The sequence below is a fragment of the Stomoxys calcitrans genome, chromosome 3 (genome assembly GCF_963082655.1).
Source record: "Stomoxys calcitrans chromosome 3, idStoCalc2.1, whole genome shotgun sequence".
Taxonomy (NCBI): Eukaryota; Metazoa; Arthropoda; class Insecta; order Diptera; family Muscidae; genus Stomoxys; species Stomoxys calcitrans.
The window spans coordinates 37,751,347-37,766,031 of record NC_081554.1 but is presented as its reverse complement, the minus strand read 5'-3'; the positions used below and the strand labels follow the sequence as shown (position 1 = coordinate 37,766,031).

Sequence of the window (14,685 nt, the reverse complement as noted above, 5' to 3'; positions counted from 1 at the left end):
TTTTTACCATCTGAAATTTTTCCAATCAGAGTATATAATTGTATAACAAAAATTTAATAGATATCCATTTGTACCATCTGAAATTTTTCCAATCACTTTAGTTTCTATACACTATATTTTTATTTTCTTTATTTATTGTATTATATCAAAATTTTTCTTATAGTACATCAAGCTTTTCTTTATATATTGTGGCAATATCAACCGTTTCGTCACTCTTCTCCGAGTTTTTATCAAGATCTTCATTGATTTTTAAACGTTTTTCATGTTTGCTTTGGATCTTTTTAATGACACCGCCACACAAGAAGAGGGTTAACTAATGAAAAAACCAATAAGAAGATAAAGAAAAAGTAAAAGCGTGCTAAGTTCGGCCGGGCCGAATCTTATATAACCTCCACCATGGATGACATTTTTAAAGTTCTTTGAATGACTTTTTCATTATATATATACTAGCTGAACCGGGGCAAAATTTTCCTTTGAATATTCAATTTCGGCAATTAAAGAGTTTTTAGTGAAATACCATGCTACGAAAATAGTATATCGCTTGACGAACAGTTTAACTATTTAAGTGCCTTTATCTGAATTCCATATGATCTTTATTGGTCTACGAATTTAAGTTTGGATATAAGGTGCACTCCATTCTTAACATACTTTATTTCAGCCCGATATTCTCATGATGTCTGATTTAGGGGTGTTTTCGGAGGTGAGGTGGTCCCCCAGACACTTGGCTCTGAAAAAATATCAGCATCGTGCTCTTCTCTCAAATGCCATTTATTTAAACCCTATATTGGCATTGGTTTAAGGGGAATTTACAGGATGAGGCGTCCCCCAAACGCTTGGCCTCAAAGTAGGTTATCAAATTCGTTTTCTAATCTCAAATACCTTTCATTTGAACCAGATATTGGCATGGTCGAAAAATTTTTAACCTTTGGAGGGTGTTTTGGGGAAGGTGTGATGCCCTAAATACATGGTCCTACATTTGGATATCAAATTCGTATTCTACTCCCAAATCCCTTTACCTGAAAATTGCTGCTTCTGGGTATTTTGGGAAAGATGAAGGTCGCCAGAAAATTGGTCCCAGAAGTGGGTATCAATTCTTGCTCTATCCCTCAATACCTTTCATTTAAGCCCCACATTGACATGGTCGGTAAATATGCCTGATTTAGGGGTGTTTTGGGGAGTGGGGTGGTCCCCCAAATACTAAGACCTGAATATATATATATATATATGAGCCTACTCAAAATATATCTATTCTCATATATCTATATATCATTTATTTGAACCCCATATTGTCATTGGCCCCAAAATTGGATATCAAATTCGTTTATTATTTGGTGCTTTTTATGGTGATAGGACGTCCCCTAGCCAGTTGATCCCGAATGTTAATATCAAATTCATGGTCTACTCCCAAATACTTTTCATTAGAGCCCCATTTTTCCATAGCCGGCAAACATGACCGGTTTGAGGGGTGTTTTGGGGGATGGGCGGCCACTCAGTGACTTGGATTTGAAAATATATATCAGATAAGTGTTCTAGTCTAAAATACAAACTTTTAAGCCCCATATCACCCTTCCTGTTTTGGGGAAGGGGTGGACCCCCAGAAACTTGGTCCCATATTTGGATATCAGATTCATATTTTACTTGCAAATACCTTTTATTTGAGTCCCATATTGCCATGGTCAGTAATAAGACCTGTTTGGTGGGCGGTTTGGGGAAGGGGTGTACCCCCAGAATCTTGGTCCCACATATAGCTATCAGATTCGTCCCTTATTGTCATGGTGGGTAAATATGTCCGATTTGGGGGTGTTTTGGGGATTGGCGTTGTCCCCCAAACACTTGGTCCGACAATTGGATATCAGATACGTTTTCTAATCGTAAATACCTTTCATTCGAGTCCCATATTGTCGTGATTAGTGTATATATATATTTGGTAGGTATTGGGGTGGGGCGCTAAATTTTGTTTGTAGTTTACCATAAGAGAGCACACAAAATTTCGCTTACATCGCACCACCCATCTCCGAGATCTAACGTTTCTGAAAATTAGGGTAAGAGGGGTCCGCCCCCCCTTCAGATATCAAAAAGTGTAGTACCCTATTTTCACCACGGGATCATTATGTAACATCTGTGAAAATTTCAAGAAAATCGGTTCAGCCGTTTCTGAGTCTATAAGGAACACACAAACAAACAAACACAAATTGAGATGAGCTACATCAAGTTATTGACCGATATGAACCATACTTGTCATGGCTGTTAAGTTAGATTGAAAAGAGGGTGCATATATTAATCCGCCCCACTCCACTATGGACATACACCTAAGCCAGTAATCGGCTTGTTGTGCGCTCTAAATACAAAGAAAAGTAATCTCGAAAAAGAAAATCTTAGTAAAGAATTTCGTGCTACTTACAAAATCCTTAATTGTTTTCCATGCCACTCCCCTATGTTGGTCATGTGTGGTATAGTGTCCCCCCCTAAGTGCCGGTATCTGTTAGACGCGAAAGCCGGGCAATGACAAAGGAAATGCTCCAATGTCTCATCATCTTCCCCACATGCTGTACACACGCCAGCACTTGCCGCACCGATTTTACATATGTGCTATGCGGGCTTCGGGTTAACCAAGTTTATTGATGGTAGTCCTCTGGCCTTCACCGCCAAATCGTCTGCCCTTTCCCCTTACATCGTTATGGCCCGGCACCCAAACCATGCGTATTTTGCCATCCTCAGAGAAGTCGTTCATCTCCTTTTATACTGCAGGACTGTTCGTGATGATGTTCGGTAAAGATGTTCACCCTCGATGTTCTCACGTTAGCACCACACCACTTCACGCATTCCGTGATCGCCCGGATATCCTCCTGCAGGACCGTATTATCGTCAGGCAGTCTAAGACAGATCTCAGTCCCTGGGCTCTTAATGTAGACCCCCAGGCCCATTCTGTCCTCTAGCTTTGATCCATCCGTGTAACATGATATTTCAGATGGCAATACTAGGGTTCCGTCAATCCAAGACTGTGCCGATGGCAGCAGTGCCTCGCACAGACATTAAGGTTCATCTCAGGTATCCGATCGGAAATCTCTTTCCTTCTGTCCGGGTTTCCTATCGTCGCCTCGATTATACCGCGATGGAATGAGCTGATCCCATCCCTAATCCATTCTCCCATCGCCTTAAGTCTCATGGCCGCAGTGGCTGCCTCACTCTTAATCTCTATGTCAATGGTTCGGATATCTAGAATAGTCTCCAGTACCTTAGTTGGCGTGGTCCTCATCGTTCCGCCTATGACAAGTCAACAAGTTCTCTGAACCTGTTGTATGGTCCTAATGTTGTACTTTTTCTCCACAGCAGTCCACCAAACTACTGAGGCGGAAGTAAGTATTAGTCTAATCACGCTCCTGTAGATCCAGTGGACTATCCTCGGATTCAGGTCCCATTTCGAACCTACGGCCCGTCTACATATTGCCCAACATCTGTGAGCCTACTAAGTACGCTCTTGAATGTGACACTTCCAATTCAGTTTCCTGTCCAAGATCACACCTAAGTATCTGACCTTGTCAGATATGGAAATCGTCTTATTGAGGAAACGAGGTGCGTTAAATTCGCCCACCTGTCATGGTTGTTAGACAAAAAACAAACAAATTTTGCCCATGAACATTCCACAAAGGAACGGGGGCAAACTCCTCACAAATCAATGAGTGCAGTCCGATTCAAGTTTTAAGCTCAATGACAAGGGACCCCTCTTCACAGCCGAGTCCGAACGGCGTGCCGCAATGCGACACCTCTTTGGAGAGGATTTTTACATGATATAGTACCTCACAAATGTTGCCAGCATTAGGAGGGGGAAACCACCGCTGAAAATTTTTTTTGATGGTCTCGCCAGGATTCGAACCTAGGCGTTCAGCGTCATAGGCGGACATGCTAACCTCTGCGCTACGGTGGCCTACGGTGGTTGTTAGAAGTCATAGCTGCCAACCTCTAAAATTTCAGGCAAATCGAGTAAAAATGCGCCCTTCAATGGCTCAGAGTGTCAAATTGGGAGATCGGCTTATATGGCAGCTATATCAGGTTATCAATCGATTGAGACCATACTTGGTACAGTTGTAGGAAGTCATGCCAAAACGATGTATGCAAAATTTCAACCAAATTGGATAATAATTGCGTCCTCTAGAAGCTCAAGAAGTTGAATCGGGAGATCGGTTTATGTGGCTGCAATATCAGTTTATGGACTGATTTAGACCATACTTAGCACAATTGTTGGAAGTCATTCCTCAACGTCATGTGCAAAATATTATATTATTATATTTTTGTGGAAAATTTCAAGCGCCTAGCTTTGCTCTTTCAAAAGTTAACGTGCTTTCGACAGACAGACGGACGGACATGTGATGACGGTCAAGAATATATATACTTTATGGGGTCTTAGACGCATATTTCGTCCTATGGTGGAGGGTATAAAAATAGACAATAAATTACTTTTAGAATAAGGCTCACTTACATGCTCCAAAATGCCTATTAAACCCAAAACCGAAAGTCCCAAAAGAAAGCCTAGGGAACCACCAACATCGGCTATAAATTGAGTTGTGTCATAGTTAGGACGTTCTTCCATCATCTAAATAAATAGAATTTATATGACTTATATTGGCTATAAAATCATGTCCGATTTTTATATGCGTACCGATATCAACTTTGTTGTATAGTAAATATAAATCTGTGTTGTGGGTTCACCCATATTTTTCGTGAATTCTTTTCGATTTTGAATATAAGTGGAGAATAATCTAGATTCGCATGGCTGTAGACAATCGCATTCTGGTTCATCATCGCTGGCATAAACTCTGAAAATATAAAAGGGAAACATTTTTGTTAAATTAATATACCTTACCTAACCCAATACACCTTTATACGATGCGGGGATTGTGGGTTCGAACCCCACCAACCATTGGGCTGTCGCTACAAAATATGAGCAAGTCAGAAGGGAAAAGCCACTATTACCTTACCTTAAATAAAGAAGTGGCTTTCCTGCTACTCGACAGAACTCGAACCCAGACGTACAGCATCATATGCGGATATACTAACCTCTGCCCTAACCTAACCAACCTCTGAAGATGTAAGCGGAAGCATATGCGACTGGGAAGTGTTGGATGTTCATAGCTTCTCTGATCACCGGTATATAAGTATCAGCCTTGGGGAAAATACTGCAGAAGTGGTCCCTAAACAGAAGAAAGGCAGATTGGGTTAGATTTCGGCCCACATTCTGTAGGAATATCGCTTTTAGACCGGTATAGGAAGTGGAAACTGCGGAGGATATAGACTGACTTTAGACCCTGAATAACTCGCTTTTGTCAGCATGTCCTAGTCCTAGCCAAGGGGCAAACATTTACCGCCATGGTGGACCTCGGAACTGTTTGGTCTAAGAAAGGACTGCAGAAAACTCTTCAACAGAGCCAAGCCACATGGGCATCACATCGATAGGGACATCTATAAGGCTGAGCTAAGAAAATACAAGGGTATGCTGAGAAAGGCTCAGAACAAATCCTGGGTGAAATTCTGCAGCTACGTGGAGGATACATCTGAGGCCTCTAGGCTTAGGTAGATCCTATCCTTGAGACCTATTACGGTGGGATATATTCAGAAGTCAGAAAATGCATGGACAATATCTAATGAGGGAACACACGAACTACTCGTTGACACAAGTGTGCCAGGAACTCTCCAGCGAACAACGCTCAGTGGGAGAAAATAGAAAAAAACCAGTTAAATATATGCCGTGTGAGAAGGGGTAGAGATATATCTTTGAAATTTAAATGAGGAGCTGAGGTGTTATTGAGATATTGTGCAAAATTTCAAGACCCGCGCAAAATTCCAAAGTGGGCTACCAAAAGTGTTCTGGGTGTAAATCCGTGCAAGACAGTAGTAGTTCTTTTATGCAGGAGATACAAGTTATCTATAGTGGCACCTGTCTCCTGGGAAAGAGAGAATGTTCTATTTACTGAAAGCGCAAAATATCTGGGTGTTGTGCTTGACAGGAAATAGAATTTCAAATCCAACATTTTGGAGAGGGCAAGAGAGGCAACTCTTGCCCTATACACCTGCAAGAGGGCCATTGGCAAAAGTTGGGGATTTAAATCGCGTGTCATGCACTGGGTTTGATGATTTTGATGAAACTTGACACACTCATTGGCAAGTAAAATGAAACGCGTCATGCTAAATTTTGTCAAGATCGGGCCAAAATTGTGGCTTCTACAGCCTTTAAATGTCATAACGGATAAAATATATATATGGGAGCTATGTCTAAGTCTGAACCGATTTTGTTGAAATTTTACACAACTATTAAGGCTTCGAATAAAACACGTCATGCAAAATTTTGTAAAGATAGGGTCAACATAGTGGCTTCTAAAGCCTTTATAGGATATATCGGATAAAAGATATATATGGGAGCAATGGGAGCATCTTAATCTGACCCGATTTTGATGAAATTTCGCACAAGTATTAAGGCGCCAAACAAAACAGCTCATGCTTAATTCTTTAAAGATTGGACCAAGTGTGGACTTAAAAGACCACATCGGATGAAAGATATATATGGGAGCTATATTAAAATCTGAACCGATTTTGATGAAATTGGGACATCAAAAAAAGCTTCTCATATCATGTAAAGATCGGATTAAAATTGTGATTTCTATTGCTTTAAAAGTTCACATCGGATGACATCAAACAAGTAAAAGCGCGGTAAGTTCGGCCGTTCTTGGGAACCCACCACCATGGATTCTGCTAAAATATGGGAGCTATATCTGGTTATAGACCGATTCAGACCGTACTAAATACAGTTGTTGAAAGCCATAACGGAACACTATGTGCGAAAGTTCAGCTAAATCGGATAAAAATGGCGGCTTCCAGGGCCTCAATAAGTCAAATCGGGAGATCAGTTTATATGGGAGCTATTTCAGGTTCTTGACCGATTTGAACCGTACTTAGCGCAGTTGTTGGAAGTTATAATGGAACACTATGTGCAAACCTTCAGCCAAATTGGACAAACATTGCGGCTTCCAGGGGCTCAAGAAGTCAAATCGGGAGATCGGTTTATATGGGAGCTATGTCCAAATCTTAACAGATATGACCCATTTGCAATCCCCAACGACTTACATCAATATTAGGTGTCTGTGTAAAATTTCAAGCTGCTGGCTTTATGCGTTCGACCTCTATTGCGATTTGAACAGAAGGACGGACATGGCCAGATCGTTTCAGAACGACGGAACGATGAAGAAGATATATACTTTATGGGGTCCTTGATCAATATTTCGAGGTGTTACAAACGAAATGACTAGATAAGTATACCCCCATCCTATGGTCGTGGGTTTAAAAAGTGACTTGAGCAAAATTGCATAACAATCGGACAACAAATGCGACCTGTACCTTGATTACAAGAATATATGGACAGACAGACAGAAGGACAGAGCTCAATCGAATCAGGAAGTGATTCTAAGCCGATCGGTATACTTATCGATGGGTCTACCTCTTCTCCTTCTAAGCGTTGCAAATATATGCAAAAAAGTTATAATACCCTATACCACAGTGGTGGTGCAGGGCGTAAAAAATCCTGATTCAATTAAAAAAAATGATTGATTCAATTAATTTTTTAATTGAAAACATATAAGTAATACTTGTTCTGCGTACTGTTCGATACTTAGTCGGATCCGAAGTGCGCATAAGCGCACTGACAAGGATACCATTTGATTCAATATATTTAATGCTAAACCTAAACCCAACTGCGAAGAGGGCCATTGACAAAACTGGCCTGGCACTGACCTTATTTGTACTGCCGTTGATGTTGTGTTCTGGTGAACGATGATTCAAAACCTCACCTACTTCTCCTACTCACAATCAGTGGCACAAGCCAAAATAATGGAAAACATTATATTTCAACAATCGTTCATCAGTAAGAACAAGTAAAAGCGTGCTTTTACTTGTTCGGCCGGGCCGAATTTTATATACCCTCCACCATGGATCGCATTTGTCGAGTTCTTTTCCCGGCATCTCTTCTTAGGCAAAACAGAATATAAGAAAAGATTTGCTCTGCTATTAGAGCGATATCAAGATATAGTCCAGTTTAGACCACAATTAAATTATATGTTGGAGACCTGTGTAAAATGTCAGCCAATTCGAAGAAGAATTGCGGCCTTTGGGGGCTCAAGAAGTAAAATAGAGAGATCGATTTATATGGGAGCTGTATCAGGCAATAGACCGATTCAGACCATAATAAACACGTATGTTGATGGACATGAGAGGATCCGTCGTACAAAATTTCAATCGGGTAATAAATGCGACCTCTACAGACACAAGAAGTCAAGATTCCAGATCGGTTTATATGGCAGCTAAATCAGGTTATGAACCGATTTGAACCTTATTTGATACATTTGTTGAAAAAAAGAATGAAATACGTCATGCAAAATTTCAGCCAAATCGGATAGGAATTGCGCCCTCTAGAAGCTCAAGAAGTCAAGTCCCCAGATCTGTTTACATGACAGCTATATCAGATTATGAACCGATTTAAACCATACTTGGCACAATTGTTGGATATCGTAACAAAATACTTCGTGCAAAAATTCATTAAAATCGGATAAGAATTGCGCCCACTAGAGGCTCAAGAAGTCAAGACCCAAGAACGGTTTATATGACAGCTATATCAGGTTATAGACCGATTTGAATCATACTTGGAGCAGTTGTTGGAAGTGATACCAAAACACCACGTGCAAAATTTCAGTCGAATCGGACCAGAATTGCGCCCTCTAGAGACTCAAGAAGTCAAGACCCAAAATCGGTTTATATGGCAGCATATCAAAACATGGACCTATATGGCCCATTTACAATCCCAACCGATCTACACTAATAAGAAGTATTTGTGCAAAATTTCAAGCGGCTAGCTTTACTCCTTCGAAAGTTAGCGTGCTTTCGACAGACAGACGGACGTACGGACTGACGGACGGACATGGCTAGATTGGCATAAAATGTTACGACGATCAAAAATATATATACTTCATGGGGTCTCAGACGAATATTTCGAGTAGTTACAAACAGAATGTCGAAATTATTATACCCCCATCCTAAGTTGGAGGATATACAAATACTCTTACCTTTCGTATTCACCAATAAGAGTCATCACTGCCTTATAGGATGAACAGGACTCTATACTAACGTTGTGCATCCAAGGTCCCGAGCAATTGGCGTATGAGGCAACTGCTTGTAAAATACAGTCTTCGCCACACTGAAATTATATTTTTTATAAAAAGAAAGAAATCAATTTAATAGTCAATCTCAAATCTTCAGATTCAAAATATGGTCTTTAAAAATTCGCATATATCGAACTGGTTTATAGAAATTTGGTGCAATTTTCCCAAATTTCAAAATAAACTTACGCTTCGTCTGAACAAAAGAGGGACCAATGAAAAACTTCAACTTAATATGACATACGGACATTCTTACAACCATGATGAAATTTCCTTAGACAAAATTTTGTACTTTAAAGGATCAAATGTTATTTTGATTTTTCAAAATGGTGATTTTAAAAACCAATTATTAAGCTTTAATAAAAAAGTTCGAAGAACATTACACATTCACTCTTTTTTACTCACCTTAAGGGCACTGTAACCTTCTTGCTTGGAACATGATTGATATTTTTTCTCCACATTTGAAAAATATTGACTTTGCAGTTTAATTTCAATTTCTTCATCGATATCGACAAAAACATATTCCACACGTCCGGATGCCTTCATGTTAACCTCTGTAAAGTTTTCTCTAGGATCGTGTATGTACAGATGCCAACCGGGGCGAGTGACATAGTTTTCAGATTCCACCTCACTTTTTGGTACATGATGGCGTAACATTATGGAATAACCGGAATCTCTGGTAGCTCGTTTCAATGGCACCTTAGGTCGTATGGTATGGCAGCGACCCTCAAAGAACTGTATGCTGCTGGTGATTTCAACATCTGTAGGAAACAACCATTTATAATGCATGTGATAATGGCAGAATGGGGATCACTTACTGCTTGGCGAGGAATTAAGACCGAATTGTCTATTATAGAAAGTTTCACTTTGATTGTAGGTAGAATTCATGAAGAATTCCGTAATTGGAACTTCTCCATATGGATATGAGCTCCAACAGCTATTGTATTGGGGATGTTTACATGAATTTCCAGAAATGGCCTGTTTAAAAAGTTTATGAATAATAGTTAATTTGTATTTCCTTGAAGTCAGTAAAGCGGCAACTTAACGAGGTGTACTGAATTCACCCCTTTGAAAAATAGCTGTATATAATACATATAGTATTGTTGAAGTAGTTATCGGTTAGTGAGTTGATTCCCAGAACTGTTGTATACGTTCTTCATGCAGCTCTTCGCTAAGGAATTTTATAGGCGAGGATCCGTCCAGCTTGGAAGGAAATTGGGTTTGATTTACAGAAAGCGTTAAAACCTAGGTTTTTTCTTAATGGAATGTTAAATTCCTGCCAAAAAATATGTAAGAAAGCATTTGGTAGTCTTTGAAGCTGTAAACTGCTAGTCATGTATTGTATATTTGTCAGATCTATGAGGCTATTTGGTGTTATAGATTGGTGGACATCGCAAAAAACATACTAAACAATACCCAGGTGCATTCAAGAAATGAGTAAACCGTGCATCATAGCCGTACTAAGAACAGTACGGTCTAAAGCACGGAATGTAATTCCTAACCTCAATGCCTCTGCCTCAACGACCTCTCAAAGAAATGAGAACCTAAAGTGGAATTCCTTCTGACTGCTAATACGGGACACACACACAGAAGGTGTTCTATAGTCTCTTCTTCTATAGAAATGAGTAAACCGTGCATCATAGCCGTACTAAGAACGGTACGGTCTAAAGCACGGAATGTAATTCTTAACCTCAATGCCTCTGCCTCAACGACCTCTCAAAGAAATGAGAACCTAAAGTGGAATTCCTTCTGACTGCTAATACGGGACACACACACAGAAGGTGTTCTATAGTCTCTTCTTCTTCGATGTCTTCACAGCTTCTTCAAAAATCGTTGTGACCATCTATCATTCGTTGTCCTTCGGGCCTGGTCCTGAAAATTTAGCTTACATGTCGCTAGCGTCATACCCACAGACTCCAGTATCCCTGGAATGTGTAGGGTAGTTCCTAGTCTCGCAAGTTCGTCGCTTTACAATTCCCTGGGATAACTCTGTGGTCCGGCACCCAGAACAGGTGCATTTTTTTTGTTCGGATTTAATGGCTGTCTGAGAAGATATTTATACCAATCGTCGTTATGACATTATGTCTTAGCCATTCCACCATTTTCTTAATTGCAAGGATCTCTGTTTGATACACACTGCTGTGGTCGGGTAACCTTTTGGTTTCGGTAAAAGAATAATCTCTGTACTACATGCCCCATCGATTACATCGAGAAGACGGATATAAGTGGAACACATACCATGCGGATATCGATAAAACAGCGTCACGCAGCTCTCGTCCGACGATGCTCAAGGGAATCAATAGAGTTGGATACACTACTGCCACCAATAAATATAATCGTTCTCCTCTGGACAAGGTTCCAAGGATGTTTTGGAAGCTCCTGCCCATATTCATATGTGACTTATATCCCGTCTTCGGCCTGATGACGGTAGTAAAGATATTAAGAAGATCAACCGGAGTCAAATATATCTTACACAGCTTAACTTGGTTGCACTTTCGAAACTTCCTTTGGTATTGGAAGACGGGCAACACCTGATTGCTCAACATCCATACCATTGATAGATAGAAAAGATCAAAATGGATCAGCGAATCGTTTGGGTGGTAGCAAACAGCACTGTGTCTTACTTACTTTATTTTAATTGGCTATGACAGAACATTTGTTCCACTGGCCGAACGTAGAATAGCGCTCCAAGCACCTCGATCTTCTGCGCTTACCAACGTGTCACCTCCGGTCTTAAATAGTTCAACGGGTAACCCGTCGGCTCCTGCTGCCTTGTTGTTCTTCAGTCGGGTCACTGCTACTTGGACCTCATTCTGATTAGGAGCTTAAAATTTTATACCATCATCATTGATTGGTTCTGCGGTATCCTCTTCGCCGCCAACATCGGACACTAGCAGCTTGGTAAAATATTCTTTCCAAATCCTCAGCATATCAGTTATCAGATTTTCTTCTTTGTCTCTGCAGGAGGATGTGCCTGCACCAAGGCCATCGGTTTGATGTTTAATTCTTTGGTAAAATTTCCGTACTTCATTCTGACTCCTGTACATCTAAATTTGTTTACACTCACATCTTTCCATTTCCTTTTTCTTGGTACGGAATAGACGTTTCTCCTCTTTCCTTTTCCCCCGATACCTCTCCTTCATCTGGCGCGTTGCTACTGATTGCAGGGTTGCTCTCTATGCCGCATTCTTGGCTTCAGTAGTATCTCGACACGACTGGTCGTACTAGTTTCTTGGGGGAAGCTTCCGGTACCCAAGTACGGATTTCACGGCATCTTCCATGGCGTGGGCAATAGTTTGCCACTGCGCTATTATATCATCGGAACAAGGAGTGCTTTCATGAAGCAGTTGGGTCAGTCGAGTGGAGTATGCCGCTGCCATCTGAAGCTTTTCAATATCGAGCTTCGGTGCAGTGTCAGCTAGTACTTTTCTCGCCATGTTTAAACGGGTGCGAACCTTTGCTGCAACAACGTAATGATCCGAATCTATATTCGCTCTACGGATCGTTCGTAGATCTAACACGCTGGATTAATGCCTTCCAGAGACCCTTGAAAAGGAAAGCCAGAGATCGCAACACACACTACGCGTTTCGTACCATATTAGGTGTGAAGGCTTCAAGGGCCGTATATTGGTATGTTGTGTATATACCGAATTTATTGCGAAAACGCCTCTATGATATAAATACCACATTAACCACGCTCGACAACTCTGTCTATTAGCTGTACTTTTCCCAATACATGTGTTTTTGTACAATGGCAGATTTTTTGTATACACAATTACACTACTCCCACGGTATACACATGATTCTGTGCATCTGTTGGAAGTTATATTGAAAGCGTCGAACGCCAGACAACGGCATGGGCTCTCGCTGTTGCTCCGCTTGATAGGTATTGAATCGTGCACTGTGAAAATTTTTCACAAAACATTGTTACCCTTATTGTGGAAATCCTCACAAAAGTGTTATTTGCCATAAAAAAGACATATAGGAAAACTCTCCCATAATATGTTTAACCACCAGCATATTTTGGTAAAATGTGAAGTTTGCTTAGTGTTATTACAAAATATAAAAGTAGATGTGCTATATTTGCTAACAATTGTTAATTAAGCACCCCCAGAAAAGTTTTAGTCACCCCCCACAATTATAAAAACTACATTGTTTTCCACAAAATTTGCTAATTTTATTGCTTTTAAATGGGGGGAGGCCCCCACAGAAATATGGGCTGGTTTCGATAAATATCAACAATCACCAAAATGTCCTTTTAATATTAACTTTTAATAAAAAAGAAGAAGGCGGCTTTTAAGGTGTGGTGTATCTATCATTTTGACAAATCCCTATTCTTTTTTGTTAAGTGGCAACATTGGCTAGGATTTATTTAATTTTTTGCTGACGCTCCTAAAATTATGCTACAGTTTTTCAATACCAGCCCATAATTAACCGTTTATTTATTTTTTTTTAAATTCAAATTCAAATTCGAAGTGTATTGCTTAAAATTTTATCATTTATTTTCTACAGACTATTGCACTTACAGTCAACTCCTCCTCCTTATAGGGAGGATCTCGGCATATGGTAACAGCTGGCATTTCAATGGTGTCATTTAAATTGTAATAGGAATGTGTCGAAATAGGTGGATTATCCAATTTTGAGAAACATTCATAGAGCTGAATAAAGAAGCAACAAAGCAATGAATTAATAACACCAAGCTGCATCACCTTTGTGGCATAAGTTATATACCTGAACGATGACAATAATACAACAAACAAATAACACCAGGTAACGTATCAATTTGGCAGGATCTTTTAAGAGCCATGCCCTCAACTCCGACCAATAGCCCATTTTAGGCAATAGACTACAAAGTTTAACTTTTAGCCGCTCGCAACCGATCAATTTCGCAACTCACAAGAAACTGAATTTCATTGCATTCAAATGACAATTATTTGGATACACCTAAAATCAACATCTTGGACAAATTCCCACGCTTTCCATATATCCATTGATGGCCGATAAGAATAGTTGATTTACAAACCATTACCAGATAGGGTGTTCGAGATAAAATGGTGTAAACATATTCCTACACATGTCCTTTAACACTTTGCAGACGGTGCAGAAATAGAACACTTCATCCTTATGGTGTGTGTAGACCAGACAACAATCTTATCGAGGTTAGTGTTTTTCACTTTCCCAACTAATTGCTATGAAAAACACAAGATAACCTCAACCAATGCATGTATGTAAGGTGATTAAGCGTATCCACGAATGAAGCAGTGCACAAAGCATGTAGAAATGCTTGAATGGAGCTTTGGCAATTTTTATCAGCAGATGTTGTTTTTTTTTTGTTTTTGGCGGTCTACTGATGTGTCATAATTGATTTGACGCCCGATTAACTTGGTGGGACGAGAGGAATCTTTCTCATACCCACAATAACAATTTTGATACTTAACATCAGTTATTTATGTAGCTCCATATATGACAATAAACAGAGGTAATTAAC

At 40.0% G+C, this 14,685-nt stretch overlaps 1 protein-coding gene across 1 annotated transcript; it reads right to left on the bottom strand.

The window, feature by feature from the left end:
• Positions 1 to 157: 157 nt before the first annotated feature.
• On the bottom strand, positions 158 to 14,030 carry LOC106082290 (uncharacterized). The gene is made up of 8 exons (XM_013244684.2): positions 13,929 to 14,030; positions 13,724 to 13,855; positions 10,016 to 10,175; positions 9,603 to 9,958; positions 9,105 to 9,235; positions 4,658 to 4,814; positions 4,478 to 4,591; positions 158 to 313 (listed from the first exon to the last, which is right to left on the bottom strand). The coding sequence occupies exons 1-8, from the start codon at positions 14,028 to 14,030 to the stop codon at positions 158 to 160; spliced, it is 1,308 nt and encodes a 435-aa protein (XP_013100138.2).
• Positions 14,031 to 14,685: the final 655 nt, after the last annotated feature.